Raw genomic sequence first — 22,188 nt, 5'->3', positions numbered from 1 at the left:
TAGCTGCATTTTATCGACGTCCATTACTAGACTTCACATTTGACATACTACTGAAATAAAACTCTCCTTTATCACTGTATTAGTCTATAAAACCTGGCCTCTCCCTAGTGGTCCATGCAAGAATGTTTTCATGATGCTAGTGACTTTAAGAGGTTTTTCCCCTTTTCTCTTAAGTGCACAACTACTGAAATATATGACTGCTTTAAATACCTTCAACTGCTTGCTTTCCTCTTCCACTTGAGGAAGTAGTTAGACTCCAAGGGAGCAGGCTAGTAAGATACAGGAGACAGAATAACTACTGCCTACATACCAAGTAGAGTCCTAGGAAATGTGTTTATTCCAGTCAAAGTCATTGCAGAAATATACAATTGCCTCCAGGGACACAAAGATAAACAACACAGCTCATCCTTTGCTTCTTAAAGATAAAGCCTGAGCAATCACAATTAAAAGGTCTAGCATAAAGCCCAAGTGGACAATGTAACCTAACCTTAATGACCAAGCTCGCTATAATACAAATTGCATTGGGATCTATCATGCAGGTCATCAAAAGACCCCACAATGACTGAGATCTCTGCAAGAAAAAGCATGGCCTTTTTCTACTCAGCTTTGCTGCCATTATGTAGTTGAGCTTGACCAAATGATTACAGTTTAAATTTTTCTGAAATGCTACAGATAGAAAAAAAAAAAAAACCACAAACCACCATGACAAGAAAACGTTGTTAAAAAGTCCCCTTCCACAAATCTGCACGTGCTTAATCAGAACCTCTTCAAAAGGGAAATGAGATAAATGCAAAAGTTACATGTAAGAGTTTGAGCTGATTCTCTGAAATCAGAGGCATTTGAATTACAGCATTCAGGTGAAACAAGGACTTGATTCATTCTAAAGTAATCCAAGAGTGAGTATCCAGTCACCTTCCATGCGCATCAAGAACTTCTAGCCATGCCTCATGGATAAGTGCCAGTGGCACACCCGAGAACCACCGACAGTGATCTGTAGCATCAAAAGCCATTTTACAAGTTCAGAAAAGAAGAAAGAGTTAACTTAATTTTTACTTATCAGTAATTCAGGCTCAAATATAGCGAGTTGCATTTTTTTTAAATAGTTCATAGATATTAAGTACAACAAGCATGTTACATAAGGCATTCAGAATAAGAATACACTGTAAGAGCATGCGCGTAGTCCTCAGAGCTGCTCCTTTTGGTATGATCATTTTCTGTTACGTGCCCTATTCATCCCTAGAGACCAACGTAGCTGGCTGGTAATTATTCCAGGTATGCCTCAAGCTTCAGTATAGTTTTCCAGTTATTTGTGTTTTGATATAATCAGTTTTGATTCTTTTGGTTGAGCTCTTTTGAGATGATTCAAATTGTTAAACCTTGACCATTACATCACTCGCTTTTCAAGATGAAGTATTTTAAAATACTTCATTTTTTTATTAGTAAGTTAAACCTATTGTAAACAGTAGTTACATTCATATAGGTTAGAACTAGTTTTTCTAATTCTAATATTTTTGTCTCATGTGGAAGATATCAAATCAGTACTCTGATGAAGTCTAGATTTCTTTTAAGCTATTTCTAGTGGTTTTTTTTAAATATAAAATCTTCAAGTCTTTACAATCATAATGAAAGTCAGCTTTTAAATTCAGAAAACTTCAGTCAAATACCACCACACATGGAAATAACTTGCATTAAAAGACCATAGTTACTACAATCTAGCACTCATATATTAAAAAAGTGCTAGAGTTAAAGTTACTGGTCCCACAGTTAGCCCCACTGTACATGTCCTATTAACAATACTTATTTTTAAACACACTATTTCTGTCAGACCCTGCTACTTTGTACAAACCTGGTAATGGAAAATAAGAGGTAGCTTCTCTTTATGCTCAAGTTGCTCTCCAAACCATTATTCTCGGCAAGTCAGCTTAAATCCTTTCCCAAATTTTTTTTTTTTTTTTTTTTTTGAACTGAGGTTTTCAATGACAGTCATTACTGTAGCATCCTAATGACTGATAAATGTAGAATTTATCTTTATAAAATCTGGCTACATTAGTCCTGTTTTATAAGTCTAAACTTACACAAAGTGAGACAGAAAGAGTTGCTCGTGTCCCAGTTGCTATTTTTGCTAACTTGACATTGTACAAATTATTCTTCCAAAAATATTTAATGTTATTTGCACTCACATGGACTGATTTCAATTGAATCTATGTATTTGATATTTCCACAAATCATCTTAAAAATGGTGGACTGAAAAGAATTAGTCCAAACAACTTAGACTCCTGTGACACTTCTAGATTATGTAATTTGCCCAGTTTATCATCAGCCACTTGGCCACCATTTAGCTGCTTCAAGGCGTTGACCCACATTTACTTGCCACACAGCTACAGAGGTCTAAGACATCATATGTGTCCCAAGGTATTTGTTACTGTCCTTCTGATAATGGTTACAGCTGCTGCAGCAAAGGTATCAGCCAAAAAAAGTTGTACTTGTACCTACCCCTCCTGTGCAAATTCAAGATATCTTACTGCAAAAGCAACTTCATTGTGGTTAAGCTAATATCACAGATTTCACTCAAAAACACAGGGTAAAGACACATGATATTTTCTAGTAAGTATGCCATTGGGATTGGAACTCCTGACAAAGTATAGGGCTGTCAGAGGTAAAAAGCTTCAAACGGCTGCTGTAACACTTGCAAAACAATCTCATTGTCAAGACCATCTTTCTGCAGTTTGCAGCCTTGCTTATTATAATTACTTCAAAAGGCAGGCTTGCTCGTTTCATTCTTCTAAAATGACTCTCCCTGTTTTCTCCAGAAAAATAACACACACAGCTTAGAATGATAACACTCATATAGCAAGAAGGAAATTTAGGCTTGAAAGGACAACCTTAATTTTGACTTTTCTTAAAATTCAAGAACTGATTTTGCATTTCACCTTTTCATTTAATGTCCTTTTTGGTCTAAGTTATAATATAATCTTCACTAAAAAAAAATAATAAAAGAAATTTCACCATTTAGAACTACGTTAACCTTGAAACGGTCCTATTATCTTCTAAGCAGGAAAAGGTATGGTCTTTGCTAGTAAGCTTCACAAATATACCTTGAAAGCTGAGACTCAGTGATCAAGGTTAAAGCCTAGCTTCTGAAGAGTAGATACTTTGGCAGTGGCATTTGGCATTTCTTTGGGTAACTGTTCCCACCTCATTATGCTTCTGTCCACCCTTGCCATAACATTTTTAATCTACTTTTGTTCTTCAGCTCTTTACTGTTCAAAACCAGCTCGTTTTCTTCTGTCATGAGTATCTGACAGAACAGAACACGTTCAGTGGAGATGCTTTTCAGAGAAGCCTTTAAAATACCTCTGCAGTGCAACAGGTTTGTTCAAGACATTTATGACATGGTCAAATTTACATAGATTTCTTTGGAAAGAGAAAATACAAGGTCTTGTTTAACATGCAGAAGCAAAAGTTTCAGTGAACCAATCTAAGAATATTTAACATGAGCAAACTCAACATTTCCCCCCACAAACTGCTGTATGACAAGTATCTGGCAAGGAAGACAACTGGTGTGGAAAGCCTCAGCCCAAACAATCAAGATGTGTAAAAACTACAGATATCCTATTTTCAGCTGTTTATAGCAGAAAGTGCTGGCAGTATAGTTATTTACATTGCTGCCTTTGTTTCTTCTATTATCAATTTAACAGTCACTAGAAGGCCTACATGCTGGTCATTCATAAACAGAAAGATACCAGTCATTCTTCATCTTGCAATTTTACCTCCTCCCTTCAGCAAACAGCAATATCCTTCCTTAGCAAAATGAATTTATGCTTAATTTTCAATTTGTTTGAATGGCTGCATCAATTTATTTTGTTTTTCCTCAAATCATCGCCTCCATCAACATGATGTCCATGGAAAGTGATAGCTTTTAAATTGAAACAAAGCTTGTCTCCCCAAATCCCTCTATTTGCATTGCCATTGTCTGCACAATCATGCTAAACAGTCCTTATTATGACACAAGCAACTGCCTTAATTACCTTGACCTGGGCTGTTCACAAGGTGTAAGTGCTCTTTCATGGCACTGACTCCTCATTCATTATAGCAATGGTATAACTTTTCTTTAAAGGATGAAATTCAATCAATTTTATACATCTTGATTTTTTTTTCCTTTTTGTTTGAATGATTTAGTTTAGTTAATAAAACTAAGTAGGTGGGAGAATGACAGGGCACTTTGGAAACAACTAACAAGGTGTGGCAACAACTAAGTAAGATGTGGCAGAATAAAGAAAAAAACCAAACTTGCAAAATTACAGTTCTTCAAACTTATGTGAGGAATATGCTTCAGCAAGCATCATCTCCACAGCCCTGCTAAGTTCCATGGCTGGGTTCTAGTCACACTGAATTGAAATCAAGAAAAAAGCTTGTTTAAACAAGGGAAAGCAGCAAAAAAGTTTTTTTCAAAACATAACCGGATGAAATCAGTGAGATTTAATGAGCAATGATGTTTTGCGAGGCAATTATCTTAAAGGAAACTGAATGAAAGTTTTCTTCAATGATTAAAAAGAAATATTTATCTTGTTTTAGAAAATAGTCTACTGTGTGATGAATTCTGCACTCACACTACACAATTTCTTTCCTTTGGTCTGTTTGCTCTGGTGCCCAAAAATGTTCTGAAGCTTTTTTTAAAAAATAAAAAAACCTCAACAAACCAAAACCAACCCAACCTCAAAAAAACAAACTTAGTGCTTTATTTGCTTTTCTATCATTTTTCTACAGGATAGCTTTCAATCTTGGTCTTGAAAAGAAAAGGCAGGAAATTAATCCTTATTTCATTTCATGAGGCTTAGAAAGGTTACAAATATTTCACACATTTGCAGTCATTTGCTGATCTTCAGTGACAGGTAAAGAAGTACCGAGTTAAGTACCCAGTTAAACCGCATCAGAAAAATCCTAAAAAGTTTCTTGTTCATCAAGTCTCCTGAACATATATGAACAAAAGGCCAAGGGCATCTTTTCATAAACTTCTCTTTTGAGCTATTTTCCCCTAAAGGCAGATTTGAAGCCTATGCAACTTAATTCACAGGAAAGTCTTTCACAAATATGCTGTTCCAACAGAAAGCAAGTCTCTTGTGAGTTTGGAAGCTTTATCCATCTCACTATTAAAAGCTACTTGTCTTCAAAAAGACCAGTCCGATGACGCTCACATTAGTTCAGGGAATAATAAAACCCTGGTTTGAATTCAGATGACTTTTTACGTATTCTTCAAAGAATACAATAACAATATCTGTTTGAGGTAGTACATATAAAGCTTTGCCAAGTCTACTCAAACACAAGGTGCCTTCTATAGAATACATTTGGTCAGCTTTAAGAAAGCAATTCAAATGACATGTAAACCTAGGAGATACTTCAGTGTTTCAGAAAGTTCTTTCACTATGTTTTAACAAGCTACAAAGGTTTTTTATTTCCATCTGAAATGCCAAATGCACACAGAGCTATCTATTTTTGTTGTTATTATATAGACAGCTCAGTGTTCAGTGCTCTTTAGAGTGTAGCCACTTTATTTAAGTGTACAAGTAAACTTGCCTTTAGTGAAGAAAAAAAAAACCAAACCAAAACCTTACCCTCACTGCAAACACACATCCACCTAGGACTAACTTTAGCATGCTTTTGTCTAACCTAGATGAAATCTACTCAAGCATATGCCTTTGCTTGAGAAAGGATGTTCTCAGCTGAGAGCTATCATGAGACAACTCACACAGCTGAAGATCCCTGTAACTTTCACATCTGTTAACACGTCTACAAAGGTACACTATATTCTCGCACAACTCAAAAAGAATTAACTTGTATTAAAAAAAAAATGACTGCCCCATTCTCATTAGGATTTTGACTTTCACATGCTAGTAAATAGACACCTGAAGTGAAAACACGTAGTGAATACAGTTAACTAGTGAATTTACTCAAAACTATGTACTGTTTTGATAAATACTAACCAAGAAAAAGAACGAGTATTTGAGAAGAGTAAAGTGTAATAGTTTACATGAAGCATTAGCTAACCCAAGTTAATTGGCAATCAACTACTTTGAGTGACAGGGACTAAAATTTTGTCTGCCTATACTCTGCAGTACTGCTTTAATGAGGTTTGTTTCTTCTGTGCTGACATTCAAGTTTATCACTTACAGATTAATTGGCTGAAAAACAGAACCAAAAAATCATGCTGCTCCCTGTCTGGATGGTTTCTCATAGCTAGAAACTGAAACACTGTAAACCATCTTAACTGAAAGACCTTAAAGTACTGGCATCTCACATGTTTATGATTACAAAGGAAGTCTTAATCATATTAAAACAAATTTGGATGCACTGCCAAGTGATAAATTCAGTCACAGATTTGTAAGACTAAAGCGTGGGTCATCTTGCTGTAAGAACATCAATTAAATGTTACATTTTAAACCAGACATTTTCTTTTTCTTACTACTAGCAATTCTAGTAACAGTAAAATCTACTTAACTATACAGAAGTTTAAAAGACTGACTAGTATTGGAACTGTAAGTTAGCATTTGGTCATTACACAGTGATTTCTTACACATGTATCTTATGATAGCTCAAACCCTTCATCTTTTTAGAAAATGTTTGTGACCATAGAATTTTAGAAAAGTGATGAGAAGGAATTGTATAAGAAATGTAGGACAACTTACAAACAAAAGCCACACTACATCCCATATATTCAGGTTGTGGGAAGTCTAGATGCGATCTGAACATAGATTTCACAACACAAGCTGATATATAAGAAGTATTCCGTGTATTTAACTTTCTCTTTGCTTTATAACCCTTCAATTGGCATAAAGTATTAACAGCTATGGTATATAAGTACCTTACATAAATCGAGCACATTTCAATTGAGATATATAAGGATTTTTTTTCTTTTTTTAAAATCGGGCTAAAGACAATGAAAAGGAACTGGTGAGATTCTGCATCTTCTCTCAAAACATTATTATTACGCTTCACTTTGTTAGCTATTCTAGCTGCATGTGCCATTAACCAAGTGACCCATATGTCATCCTTGAAAGAGCACAGTTACTTAGGAAAAAACCTCATTGAAAATCAAAATACTTGTGAAGAGTCAGTGACTGCAAAACTGTTTACAGAAGAGCACTAAACATCTTTATGAAGCTTATTACAGTACCTGTACGGCATAATGTATTATAGAACTTCAGAAAGTGTGTTTTTAGAGAAGCTGTAAAGAAATAATCATACTATGTTGATTAATATAATATATTAATATTCTTTTTCTAAAAATGTGTATATATATATGCACACACTTTTATATTCACACACAGGGACGTACATGCTTAGACACAGAGTCTATATCTATCTATCTATACATGTATTCATTCAGCTTGCTTGGGGATAATTAAAGATAACGGGTGTTTACCTCAACATTCGTAATCACCATTTCTCTAACAACATAGGCAATCGTACAATCTTCAGACTGGCATCTGACACGAAAGCTGCCATATTCCATTACATCTGGTGGATCAGGCCAATACTGATGACATTTGGTCTGTAAAGAAAATTAAGCAAACATCAAGACAGTATACAGGCACTTCTGTTTCCAGTCTCCCCTCCAATGCTATGGATCAGGGAATTGAAGGAGCGGTATAAAAATCTATTCTGGTTTGTTCCTGAGGTGTTTACATCCAAATTGGAAAACAGCATGACAAAATAGACTAAATTCTCTATAAACGTTTTAGTCATTTATAATAAAAATTCAGGTAAACTGGATGCAAGATGCTTTCTGTCTGGTACTTATCTGCAATTGCTAAAATGACTTCTGAAGACATAATGTAGGAGGAGAAACAGATAGACTTATTCAGCCTTAAGAAAAGTGTAGGGGACAAATTTTTAACTAACTTTGCTATAACTTGCTATTAGGTGGCTGAAGACAGACCCACAGTTTTCTTGAAAGCGAACAATGAAAGGACAAGAGGTGACTGAAAAAAAGATTCAAAAAGGGAAATTCTGATTAGAAGTTGGCAAAAAAATTCTGTGAGGATGGTCAAGCACAGAAACAAGATACCCTATGAAGCTGTGGAATCTCCATCCATGGAAATAAAACTGTGACCAGCTACGTACCATGACCATGGTTAAAAGCTGTTGCTTTTCAGCTTTCACACTTCTTTCATACATTTCAATGAGGAATTACATTGTTGATTAACTGTTCTTACTTACGTGTCAATCATTATGCTGTTTAGGACCTCAAATACTCACTCTCTTGCTTTCCAGAAAACATTGGTTTTTGACTGGGATGCCAGATAAATTTGATAGTGTAGGATAGATCACATAGGAAGTAACGATAAAGGCTACAGTGAAGGCATATAGAAGTCATCATCTCCACCTCTTAAAAAAAACCTGTTCAGTTTTCAGCTTCTAAAACTTCAAAACCAATCCCTTTATGTGCATTAATAATCTAAAAACTTCATCTTTAAAGCTACAAATAATACGTTAAATCAAAGTACAACAGAATGCACCATATACTGCTTTAATTTTCACTGTATTATTCTGAAATTAATGGAGTTCTAGAATTTATTGAAACAGAATTAAAAGAATTATCGAAGCAATTCTAGTAAAGAAACTACAACATAAATAAAAGCAATCAGGTTTAATTCTGACCACCAGCATGCTAAAACTAGTAAGTACTCCAATGGCAGGCTCTTATTTGAAGCCAGACCACAAGTTTTGCTCAACCTGCTCAATGTTTCCAGGCGTCTGCTGAATTGTTAGGAAAGCAATGGCCACATGGAGCCCAGTTCTCAGGGGGAAAAAAAAATGACAGCACATAGTACCTGATTGACCAACAAGACGGAGTCAATACAGTGATTTCTGTTTATCAGACAGCTGGTTTATTTTCAAAGCAGCATAACTAAAAGAAAGTTGCAGAGTATCTGTTCCTCTAAGTAATTCAGAAAGCCTGGCCTTCATAGAAATGATTCAACAGAATCAGCTGGCCTATTTTAGGGTTATTTAATCATAACAATGGGAAAAAAGTTTAGAGGCACAGTACATTTCTTCAGCATACAAAGAACCTGAACACTTACCCGTCCTCTTTCAGTGAGAGTTGTTAACATGATGATCAGTGACAACTTGTGATCCCAGACTACTTGCCAGAAGTGTGCACATGTGTGTGGAAGAGGCCCCTGAGTAGCAATGTACCTGTTCACAATGCCCACAGAAGGAATTTCCATCTATAAAGAGAAAGAAAAATCCTATGTAAAGTTTGCTCTCACTAGTCAAGTACTATTTTAATTCAGCATTTCATTCAAACAGGAAGTTTTGAGGGAAGATTAAGGTGGCAAGCTGAGTAATAAGATGATCAAGATCACAATTTGTTATGTGAAAAATCTTTAAATATTTAATTTAAACCAGTTGTATACTATAGATTCTATAGTCCTTCATGCTGACCTAGGAAAAGATGATAAACAGTGAAAATGTATTTGAAAACTTCAAACTGCAAAGCTTTCCAAATTTTCTTTAGTATTTGGTAAGGAATAATGGCAAGGTGTATCAAAGGTACACTAGCAAAAGCGGTTTATTGCCTGATACTAGACACAGTAAGTTAATAGCTGATTCTGTGGTTCAGGTGTTTAACTTAAGTATCTGACAAACATCTATATATTTTCCCCTCTTTTCCCTGTCTCCCAGCCTACACACATGATTAGGGCAATCAGGGCTCTGGTTTATCTTCTGGACTCTTCATAGCATAGTTGGTAGGCCGTAAGTGGTTCTATAGGGAAAAAGGCTTAGTTTTAAGCTCTAAGACAACCTCAGCATTTACAGTACATGGAAAGGTAAAACAATTTTTACTGGTTAATGACTCTGCACATATTACAGTGTATACCACATGATTGCATCTACTGTGTATCAGGATGGCCACTTGTTTCACAGGAGACGCTTCATCTTTTACATTACAAATTTTTTATATCTTTTACATTTGCTAATTCCCCAAATATAAAATAAAACCCCCTTATTCCTTAAAAAGGCTAAATTTAGTCTGCTATTGTAATATAGAAAGTGAGCAAGTACAGGCCTCTGACTTACATTCACGTAATTTGCATTAATGTAATCTTCATTCCCTTGCAATATTATCCTTGTGGCATCATCTGCACACACACAAAAACCAGAAGGAATAAAATTAGCAATTAAGGGCCATGCTTCCCTTCTACTAAGTCAAAAACCTGAAGAATTGCAGATGTGCAAACAGCAAAATACAAACCAGAATAGATTACCTTTTAGAAAATAAAATGAACAATTATATGACTTTGATTATATAATGAAATCTTTAATCAAGAAGTTCAATACAACAGTTTATAAGCTATCATTTAGAGGATAAGGCAAAAAAGGCAGAAACTGTGCTTAATACTCACAAGGTAGAACATCTTTATATCTATTCTTATCCATATTCTGAGGTACTTTTGCACATGTAACAGCCAACCCTGGTTTCTTTCTATAAAGTTGCTGCAAAACAGAATGTAAAATGGTAGGATTGAGGGGTGTGATTATGCTATGTACACCCTAAATAGATTCACATGAAAATACATAGACTGAAAAAATAAAATAAAATAAAAAATCAGAAGTTACTTTCTTTAATCTTTTTCCTAACCATCTGCAAAATTCACCTGAGAGTTTTTTGTATTTAACATGACAAGAATGTCTGTTATTGCTAGCCCATCATCATCTCTAGAGGAATTTCTAGGAAAAAAAAAAAAAAGAGGAAATGTGAGAGTCATAAACTGTTTCCCTGCAAGATTGCATTTTTCTAATAAAACTGTGGGCCAGTAGGAAAACAGCAGTTAAGGGTAGAAGAAGTGAGCAATAAAAGACATCACAAGAAAAAAAAAAGCTGCAGACTGATATTTTCTGGAACCAACTGTAACACAAAAAAACTCAGACAAACTTTTTTCTGGACTAAACCCACCACATTCAATCCTCCGAGTACCTGAAAAAACAAAGCTTCAATGTATCGCAATCTCTTAACATGTGGCTCCCTTTCTTTTGGGCCAACCCCTATCTTGCAAACTTTATCTGCAGTAAATGTAGGCATACAAGTGTATAACCAAATTTTAAGGTCAACATGCATTAAGTGCATTGTACAAGACAACAAAAGGTACAGAAGGGGGAAAAAAAAACAAACAACAAAAATCAAGAAATATAATTATACAAGTACAGTTTTTCTGTATTACATACACATGAAACCAACTTACAACTAAGTTATTTACCTGGCTGTGCCAGAGTTTTATATACTTCACTGAACACTTACCAAAGAGCTCATTTTATCTCACATGTTTAATGAAGATTTAGAATATGGGTCCATACATAAAATGGAATGAAACAAACAGGAGGCTAAAATCCCCTACTTCGGTTGAGAGAAAAGGAACAACACACAAAAAATTCATTCTACTGTGAGATTTACTGAATCCTAAGACTTGGTATCACAGCTTACCACATTTTTCCAACTTGAACAGCATAAACAAGCCATGAGAGAAGAGAACTTGATAATATATGTAACCAAACAGCTTCTATCAGTTATAACTCAAGTTCCATTTTACTAAAACCAAGTTGTGATTTCTGCTTTTTTGGGGCACAAGGAAGAATAATGATAAGTAACAATTCTGGAGCTTCATTATTGTTGCCTGGCAAAAAGTCATTTGCCATTGACAGACTTCTTAAACTCTGCTTAAGTGGAGGAAGATATTCTGGAAAAACGATTATTCATAGCCTACTGGCTAATTATTTACTAGTTTACTAATGTGAATAGAGAGTTTGAGAGCCACCAAAGCTGATGAGGTGATGTTGCCATTGTATCTGCTTCTGAAGATCACTAAACAGTGAACTCAAAGAAAGGCCACTAAGCTGGCCCCTAGTTTATTAGATTTCAAAAAGGTTTTGCGCTTTTTTGTAACAGCAGTAATATCCTTTTATAAGTGCTGTCAGGAAAAAAAGTCATAAAGGATCAAATGTTCTATGAAGATTATTACAGGAACTTTGTGCACAAATTTAGTCAATGGCTTGACAATTCAGAGTTGAAAGACTAGTTCATATCTTTTGAGTTACTGTTTCAATAGCCAACAGGCTCATTGCTATTGTTGCATTGCAACAAGTGCTGTGGATTTTGGAAAGCAGCTGTGAACCATAGTCTACAATTCCTTAAAAAGGGGGAAATCTTAACTCTCTGAAATCTTGGAAACAGAGCAAACCTGATAAAAAGAGTGGTCATGCAATAAGGAAGACCACATCTCCTCAGCTACCACCATCAAATCTTATGGCATTTGAAAAAACTATGAAGGAAAAAATATCAAAATGGGGAAAAATTGTATTGCTGTTCTACAAGTTTTCAGCATCAGAAAGGGTTACTCCAGAACTCAACAATGTGAAACTTATAAATCATAATAACCAGGGTTTCTCCAAAGTTACTATAAATGTCTGGAACCATAACAGCAACATAAGCACAAACATGCATACACTGTACTCCCTTGCCATTAGAGAAGCAGCTAAACTATCTTTTGGAATTTCTTAAGCTAACACTGAAAGAACTAATTTAATAAACTATAAAAAATCTTATTATTCAGTTTTCTATGACATTCCTTGCTAACACATTGAAGAACATGACAAACATTAATTCATTAATCTATACAGCAGTTCTTCAAAGTCTCATCCTATATATATAGGGGAATCTCACCTATGAAGTAATCTGCCCAAGAAGTAACCATCAGAGTTTTAGATCACCAGGGAGAAACACCACAGAACTGGACATTACAAGTATCCTGCAAATGGAAATTAACATTCCAACACTTTCATATCAACCTCTAAGAGCAGATGATGAGGAATGGTCAAGCTGCTACTGTTATTCTGTGAAAGTAGGCAACACGTCAGAACTTGAAACCCTAACTTAAGATATAAAAAATGTTTTTGAAATGGCACTGAGCAGCATGGAAAAAAGCAGCAAAGTACAAGACTGGCCTCTGTCAAAATGCCACTATTCTACTCAATAAAATAATTAAGAAAAAAAAATACTAACGTAGTGATCTTTGGCTACTTGAGCTAGAAACATGTTCATTAAAACACATTTTTCTCAGCAGATGATGTTTAATGCAAGACTGATAGCTCATTCTTCCCTAACCTAAGTAGTGAAGGGTGAAAACAATGGGCAAGTCACATTCCTGCTCTCTTGAGATAAGTCTGAACAGGAGCAATGAGATTTCCAATTAATTAAGCCCTTACATTACTTGCTGGTCACAGCTATTGGTCTATATTAATGGCGTTTGAGAGTCGAGTATTACCTACCTCAAACTGAATAAGGACAGTCCCACTTTCCAGCCCTCTTCCTAGCTGCTCCATAGACTCCTCCAGCGTATCACCACCATATTCGGAACAGATTGGAAGAAGAGATTCTGGGAGATTGTGGGAGTCAGCTTCGTCTTCTGATTTAGGCTCCACAAACTGTTTAACTACTGAAAGATGTATTGAAAATTAAAGTCTGTTACATACAGCATTAATGTGTTTGCAACACATACTAAAATTTACCAGCTTGCAAGAACAACAAAGTTTGCAAAGCCAAGGCCTCAGAAAAGCAAACAGCAACACATTTAACTGCATTTCTCTATGTTACTGTAGAAACTACTAGGAATAAAATGCCCTTATGACCTTTCAGAAAAAGCAACTCCTCAAGGTGCCTATCTATGAAGGCAAAGAACTTGACCTCCAAGGACAAAGAGTTTTTTGCTACAACCTTGTCTTACAGAATGAACTGCTGAATAGGCTAATGAATCACAACATCCACCATGGTAAAAAAAAAATGAGTTTTGCTTAAGAAGGTTTAGAGCATAATTAATGGAATATCTCTGTAAGAAGCTTATATAAGTTTGGACTCCCAATAGCAAAACAAACATGAACATACTTACATTGTACTCCCTTGCCATTAGAGAAGCAATTGAATTATCTTTTGCAATTTCAAATGCTAACATTGGAGTAACTAACTTAATAAACTACAAAAAAATGTATTAATCAGTTTTCTATGACATTGCTTGCTAACATGTTAAAGAACATGACAAATATTAATTAATCTACACAGCAGTCCTATCTCTATGAAAGCTATTGTATCACCAAACATGTTCAGCTGTGGTTATTCTCTGCAATGATCAGAATGACTCATACCTGCCCGACTTCAGAAAATGGGGAGCTGTTCATACTCATGCCTATACAAACAACTGGCATGAGGCCACAGGTTATCTTTAACTAAGAGCAGACTTCTCTTATCTGCAAGTAAGAAGGGGACTAGAAAAGTTACGGGAAGACTGAATACTGCATAGAACCAATAGAAAGACCTACAATAACAGGAGTGGGACTGTTCAGGGCAATCAAGACCAAGAGCCCATCTGTCTTCCTAGAAACACAAGAAATTTTAAATAAAGTAAATGCTACAGAAGTATATATCATTTAGGCAGTTTTATTCTGTCCTGTTTCCCAGTGATGCATAATCCCTTCAGATTTTTAAGTCTTAATGTAATCAGAAACTCTGTGCAAACCTTTCCATAACTGTGCGTGTTAAGGTCTTACGACAGCTCTTCAGGAAAGTAAATAATAAAGTAGAAGTTTCACATCATCTGAAAGCTCTTGGGACCTGCATGTGTTTCAATACAGAGCAAGCAAAACCAAGCTGGATGGGTTCCCCATATTTTAAATATGCAGGCTTAGGATCCTGCATATTTCAGAGATTGTCTCCTGTTTGGTGGCAGCAGTTTAGCAAGTAGCCAGCACAAGTCAAAGTCAGTATTGTCACAAAATGTCTATTGTAAGAATGGAAAGAAAGAAAAGAAAAAGAAGCTTATTTAACTTGTTTCATTGTATAATTGTGCTGGGGAACAGCCCAGGGGTATTTGCAAACCTGCAATTGGGGATTCGTGAAATTATGCTATATTTAAAAAAAACCCCCAACACTCAAAATCAAAAACAAACCACAAACTTTTGCAGTGGACTATTTGTTTTCACAGATTTTTAGAACTTAAATAAAAAGAAATTCTAACTAGATAGATTCTTTGTTGCAGTGCTAAGAACCTATATAGTTAAAACTATTTGCACTACTAATTCAAATGCAGGGAGTTCTACTTTTTAGCACAGACCTATTCCCAGTGCGCTGAGAACACATTTATGTAAACAGAAAAGGGTATACCACCAAGCATAAGAGCAACAGTCTCAAAAACATTAAAAGTGAACAAAATTAGCCCAGTTACCTTTCCGCCTGACCAAAAGTGCAAGCTCTCTCGTGTGAGATTCTCTGCTGGCTTTTATGAACATGACCACCTGGTCATGCGTGTGCTCTGAGATATCTCGGCCATTAATTAATACTATCTGATCACCTTCATTCAGTTTTGGAATGCATTTATCAGCCTGTTTCAAGACCAAAGAAACACATTAATGTCATTGCATCCAGTCATGTAAGCAGGAACACATCAGGATATTAAGTTCATCATGTAAGCAAAGTCTTCAGAGTTCTCCTGACAAGGTTTCATCTTCTGTATCAGAAGTTCTATCAAAGGATTCAGACCTAAAGCTGTCTTTCTTGCTTCAAAGCCTCACAATGAAAACGAGAAACAGTTCAAACAGCATATTGATAGCTATAAAAAGAATTTGTATTTATTAAGCAGCCATCATCAGATTGCTCTTAAAGATCTAAATTTCAGACTCCAAGCCTCAACAACCCCTGGTTATAGCCATTGGCAAATGAATTTCTGGAAAAAGTGTTTTGGGCACATAAGATAACACGCTTCATTTTTTATGCAGTGAATACTGAGAAGTCCAAACATGATTCTGGTGAACATTAAGTGACATGACATTCCCCAGGCATGTACTTTTTAAAATTTAAAGAAATCCATGCACATTTCACATTTTTGTTATTTATAAAATTCTTGTTTGGTGGATATCAAATGATATCTACAAATAGAGAACAGTCTTCCTCACTTCATTCGCTGAAAGTTTTAACAAGAAGATGCAGGTAAGTACTCAACCTATGATGCTCAAGTACCCTGCATTTGTGACAAATTCTTTTGCTACTTGTGCTGCAGAGAACACTAAGACAAGGTTTTCCCCATCTCAGATGAAAACTTACATTATGTCTTGTCTTGGATACAGCAATTTAGACTAACTACTGAACTCTAGGGTTTGTTTGGCTTTCTTTTGCCACACTTCATAGTATGCTTAGCTCTAAGGCCAGTGCAAAGCAATTTGGGCTATGGCCAGAATATGATGATGATAATATTGCAAAGATGATTAAGGGGTTAAAGCATCTCCTGGATGAGAAAAGGCTAGGAGAGCTGGGAGTGTTTAGCCTAGAGAAGAGAAGGCTCAGGGTGGATCTTGTCAATGTATATAAATACTTGAAGGGAAGGTGCAGAGAAGGTAGAGCCAGGCTCTCTTCAGTGGTGCCCTGTGACAGGACAAGAGACAACAGGCACAAATTGAAACACAGGAGGCTCCATCTGAACATCGGGAAACACTTTTTTACTGTGAGGGTGACTGAGCACTGGAGCAGGTGGCCCAGAGATGTTGCTGAGTCTCCCACCTTGGGGTATTCAAAAGCCATCTAGACATGGTACTGGGCAACTGACCCTAGGTGATCCGGGGGGGTTGGACAAGATGACCTCAAGGTCCCTTCCAACCTTCTGTGATTCTGTAATGTCAATGTGCAGGATTCTACAACCTTTGAGTGTCAAGTACTGTAACAATTTGATTTTCATTGCTATGCTAATTTTTGTCTAGGAAGTATCCAACGACACAAGAATGATATCTTGATATACTTATATATACTCCATTTCATTTGTTATACAAATAAGTCATAGACGTTTAGTGTTATTCTCTAGTCGTAGGTGTTCCCTATATTTCCTTAATGCCAGCACAGGTTCCCTGAACTTTATTCATCCAATGTTATTAGCCCTATCATAAAACCATCACTAACCCCCCATATGTGAACAAGATGTTCTAATTAGACCCAATCCTTGCTATGCCTTGCATTGATGGCTCATAAACCAAGTTTATCAGTGATGTACTATATACTAAGTGAAAAATAGGAAGAGGTGGAAAGAAGTGTTAATGAAAGAACCAATAAGAAGAAAAATGCAGAATAAAAAGAAAATAGAGGCAAGGATATGAAGAAGAAAATAAATTGGGAGTCACTTGTGTCAGAGAATAAAGTAAAAGGAAAGAAAACTTAAGACATGTATGAATGCCACAAAACAGATAAAGGAGAAAAGAAAGAAGAGAGGGAAACGAAAGATGTATTTAAGAGGAAAAAATTCCAAGCAGAAAAGCTGCTCAAACATTTAAAAAAGGAATAGTTTCCCCCAACTTCTTTAAAAGAAATAAGGAAAGAAAATGATGAAGGATAGGGAAGACTGACAATGATTAATGAAAAACCCAAATGTAAACAGGAAAAGAATGGGAATTGGGAACAACCATGCTGTTCTTCAGCATTGATTTATCTAGGTATTCAAGGCTCCCTAAAAACTGCCTTGCCATATTTTGTACAATTTACAAAGGCAAGGCTGAAGAATGCAACTATGAATGATTGATTTAATCACTCTGAAATATTACTGTTTGAGATATAAATTATTCTCTCTGAAATATAATTATTTGAAAAGATAAGTGATATAAAGACCATATCAGGTCAGTCTAGGAGAGTCAAGAAGTCAACAAGAAAACGGAGGGAATGGTTTCTGATCTCCTATATTTGTCTATAATTTAGATTTCTTGGCTGGCTGCTAGCTATTATTCTTTATTACAGAAGGAGATTAATATCTTTGTGCAAAGAAACTTTGTTAATCATGTGACATGTTAATGCCTCAGCTCTCCTACTTGAATCATCTGACTACATAAAATATATCTTGAAGGAGAATTAATTCCTTCTATGTAAGCATAATTTGTAGATTTTTCAGATACCGAGCTTTTCCAGACAATTAATTATGTCAAAGGCTTCCTGTCCTATTGACACACCCAATGTTTCATTTTATGCTAATCACCTTATTATTGCTCCAAGAAGCACGCCTATTATTTTTCAACGAGAAGCACTATTAAATAAAACCATAAATGACTCCTTTAGCACCTTAGGACATTAATACCTTTTATGGAAAAAAAAAATCAGTTTAGGATTTTAGTTTAAAAAAAAAAAACAAAACAAAAAAACCAGTTGCAACAAATGGTGGTTGATTAGATGTAATGCTCCCCCACAACAATTTTGGCTAGTCTGTCCTACAATCTTCCCAGCATAGTAGATTGCTGCTGTATTAGACGGGGATTTTTAAAAGAACTTTAGGACATGAAAGAGAAAATACTGCCTTATTTTGGTGAGTAGATTTGCTTCCCCTCCTCCACAAAAGGAACAGATCTTTTTGTAGGAAAGGGGCAAAAAATAACCTGCAAACCTGAGAAATTATCTTAGCAAATAATATTACCAAACAGCATCCCTGAGGACAACTTACAGGGTAACGAGTGAATCTAGAGCAAGTTAAAACTGTAGCAAATACAATGAAGGAAAGGCATCATTGATCTAATAATGAAGAAATGCATTCCATAGGCTGCTTAACTTGAACTTTCAAGTATCAGCTACATTTCATTAAACAGTCAAGAACAGGTGAAATTTAGTTTATGGAAAACAATATAATCAACGTTAATACTGCTATGCTCTAAAAATACTTATTTTTTTTCCTCTTGCTGTAACATGACATGATTTCTTAATGCTGCTGTTGAGTATATCATCTTGGATAACTGTTTCCAATTTATTCCCTGACCCTTGATAACTTGCTTGCTTGGTGGCTTAGTGAGGCTACAGATCTAATTCATCACTTGCATCTATGCCTATGCCACTAATTGGAGACACTTAAATGAAGTGTGTAAGTTAGAAGTCCAGTCCTTTTTCAATCCAAGAGAAAAAAATCCAAATCAATACTTTCCAGGAGACAACCTGAGTCTGCCAAAGGAACTCACTGCCTCTGGAGAAGCATCATTCATTCTCTGATTGTGTAATGAGCCTGTTTGCCCCACATTAACTTCAGTATCTCGACTCATCCTCAAGAAGTTTACTAGGTTGACCATGAAACGTTTTAAGGATGGTTTTATTTTCACTTTGTGGATTTAAGTTATAATGATCATTTCCTACTACTCTTTTATTCAAATAATTATTGTAGTTCATAGAGGAATGCTATGCACTGCATAAGTCATAAATCATAAATGTGGCAAAACCAACTTCTCAGACAATCCGTTTTAGCTTGATTTACATCACAACATTTAGATATCAGTCCTGTAACTGCTTATCAAATTTCAAGAAATCTACAAGACACAGAGCATATTGGATTTTTAGGATTAAGTCAGCAGTATTTCCAATCAAGTTTGCACTGAAATTATTTTGAGAGTTGGGAAATACAATTTGGAAGAAGATGAGTGAAAAAAATTTGAGATAAGATAACATATGTCCTCGCAAATTTATGTACTAATTATTGAGAAAAAAGTTACTAAGATGTTATATTACTATTTCACAATTCAACAGAAGAATTCAATGGTTGTACTGATTCTGATGAACGTTCCACCTAGTCCATAAGTCCATAAATATTTCCATAAGCAAAAATCCATGCAAAATAAGAACAGAGCAAACTTATTCTGCACCACCTCTCCCCTGCCAAGTACTTTCCCATCCCATAAATATTTTTAGCCCTAAGGATTTCCTCAATCTATTGTGGTTTGTCTATTCAGTAGCTATCAGCAGGTTTTTCTCCCAAGTATTTGTCCTCTTCTGAACATCCACAAAATTATTTTAACCACAGCATCCTCTGTCAAGGAGTTTCACAGGTCTACTGTCTTATGCATGAATAACTACTTCACTAAGCATGAAGAGCCTGACTTTCACTAACTTCATTTGGTAGCCTGTAGTTCTTCTGCTGGAATTCCCTGCTCACAGAGCTCCTAATCTTACAGATCCCTACTACATCTCCCTTAAACTAGTTCTTTCTTCTAAAGAAATGAGACTACTCACTCCTTTAATGAACACTGTTCCATATCTTCAGTCATTGCTCTTGTCCCTCATCAAACATTTTCCAGTTCAAGATGCACTTTTTGAGATGACGGGGGAAACAAACATGCTTTCTACTGGTATCTTGTCTGGCTAACACTTCCAGATCTTTTCATCTGTGGTTTAAGAAACCACTGGTCAAATCAATTTCTAAAGAGAACAGCTCAGCTGCTATCTCATACTGGTTATGGGTGTCCAAACTCCTACATGTATGGACCTCTGAGTGGTGGGCAGAGTAATAAAGGAAGGGATTAAGAGTCTTAAAGATTTACTTACAGGTGATCCTGGAGTTATTCTTGATACCACTAATGGCATTTTTTGATCTACACCACCCTAGAGGAACATCAAGTAAACAACCACGATAAATATACCATTAAGCATAAGCAGCATTTAAAACAAGTAATCACTTTTCTTTGTTTTTATATAAACTTTATGCTCTGTCATAGGCCGAGTCGGCAAGATTGAATTTTCATCAGTAAATGGCAGGGGGGGTAGTGTCTTTAATTCTACCAATTTCCAGTAAAATACAGCCAGTGTCTTTGCTTGGCCATACATTTTAATAGGCAATAAACAGATCAAATGCAGCATTCATTCTAACCCTACCCTTCAAGCAAGCTCAATTCAACATGTGAACTTGCAGGGTGGACAGTGTTCTTAGCCGTTTTGATGGACCTGCAATCGATCAGGTAGGATCAAATTTCCAGACAACTGTACTCCCTTATTCTCTTTACATGACGTTCTATCACTGCCCCACCAATAAATGCCCAAGGTGAAAAGATCAAACTCCGCCTCAATTTTGATATTATGGCTACTTTACAGTACTGTATCTGCTTAAATGGAATTTCAGTGAGGAAATGTAAAAAATTTACAATAGTAAATTTCAATAGTAATTTCCATTTCCTTCATAAATTAATTTTCACCTTTCCAATAGGATTTTTTAATGGATATATTCAATTGGATAGCAAAAACCATTTAACTTGTTTTATAATAGAGGTCCAGTTTTCCAAAATTTGATGCCTTAAATTAGGCTTCCAAGTTCATATTTAAGCAGCCAAATAGGCAGTCTGCTTTGGAAATGTGCCATGCCTATAGTATATGCAACTAAATCCCACAGAACTACTAGAGGCTTATTTCTGTAAATGTTGCTTTAGCATTTAAGGATTAGGCTGCCACTTTTAAAAGATCTTGGTCCATAAGAAATTCCTGTAGAATATACTGCTTTCTCCAAAGCATTGCATTAAAAAAGAAAAATAATCATAGAGTCGAAGAATAGTATGTCTATAAAGCATTTAAAAATAACTAAAAGATTGCTGTTTTACCTTTAGATTAAATCCAAACTTCCCATCTTCATCTGGTATGATACGCACCAAAAGTAGATCTCCCTCAATTAGGTCATTCTGCAATATATACAAAAAACAAACCCAAACTTTTCTAATTTTTAAAAGAAAACAGCAGCAAATTAAAAAATAGCACATTCAAATTTAGATGTGCTGAACAAGAATAGTCTATGTAAATCCATGTTTAAAATAGGAAGAAGGTAATGTTACAGAATATACTCATGATTGTAACCTTTTAAATTGTAAAAATAGCAACACACATAACAGCAAATATATTCACTGCTTGCTCTGTCCTAACACTGTTACTCTCATCTTAGCTTTGTCAATTGATAGCTTCTATTAAAATTTTCAATGTGTTGTCTTTACTAAAGGTGACTTAAAAGGAAAAAATGTTAGGTGCAACATATTTGAAACAATTCTACTCTAAGGACTATGAAGTGACTACTTTTTCTCCAATTTTTCTCCTGTAAATGGGTGCATTGGTATCTTCTGCAAAAGATCCACAAGGCAGAAGGATTAAAAGTTGGCAGCAGCTACGGGACAGGCAGGTTAGGAAGCTGTTTAGCACCCATCTGGACCAGGCTGGAGAAAGGGGAGGAATGATCCACTACCGTAACATTAGCAAGGAGCAGCTGCTCTCTAGTCAGTGCAGAATTCAAAGGATGATGTTTAGCCAGCCTGAAGAAGAGATGCCTGGGATAAAGCAGAATTGTGCCTGCTATCAAGACATATAGCAAACTGAGTTATCTGATCTTT

At 35.6% G+C, this 22,188-nt stretch overlaps 1 protein-coding gene across 2 annotated transcripts in view; it reads right to left on the bottom strand.

Moving 5' to 3' along the window:
• Window positions 1-22,188, bottom strand: part of PTPN3 (protein tyrosine phosphatase, non-receptor type 3) — a 95,080-nt gene that overhangs the window by 6,473 nt on the left and 66,419 nt on the right. For both annotated transcript variants that reach the window (XM_010583577.1, XM_010583578.1), the window contains 8 exons: window positions 21,415-21,492; window positions 20,372-20,428; window positions 15,273-15,429; window positions 13,327-13,493; window positions 10,410-10,500; window positions 10,084-10,145; window positions 9,084-9,230; window positions 7,421-7,549 (listed from right to left, as the gene is read on the bottom strand). In XM_010583577.1, the coding sequence (XP_010581879.1) occupies window positions 7,421-7,549; window positions 9,084-9,230; window positions 10,084-10,145; window positions 10,410-10,500; window positions 13,327-13,493; window positions 15,273-15,429; window positions 20,372-20,428; window positions 21,415-21,492 (888 nt within the window). The remainder of the gene's footprint in view (window positions 1-7,420; window positions 7,550-9,083; window positions 9,231-10,083; window positions 10,146-10,409; window positions 10,501-13,326; window positions 13,494-15,272; window positions 15,430-20,371; window positions 20,429-21,414; window positions 21,493-22,188) is intronic.

The sequence above is a fragment of the Haliaeetus leucocephalus genome, unplaced genomic scaffold (assembly GCF_000737465.1).
Source record: "Haliaeetus leucocephalus isolate CR32 unplaced genomic scaffold, Haliaeetus_leucocephalus-4.0 Scaffold915, whole genome shotgun sequence".
In the NCBI taxonomy this organism is placed as follows: domain Eukaryota; kingdom Metazoa; phylum Chordata; class Aves; order Accipitriformes; family Accipitridae; genus Haliaeetus; species Haliaeetus leucocephalus.
Note: the sequence above shows the minus strand (reverse complement) of the source record. Positions and strands in the feature narration are given on the sequence as shown.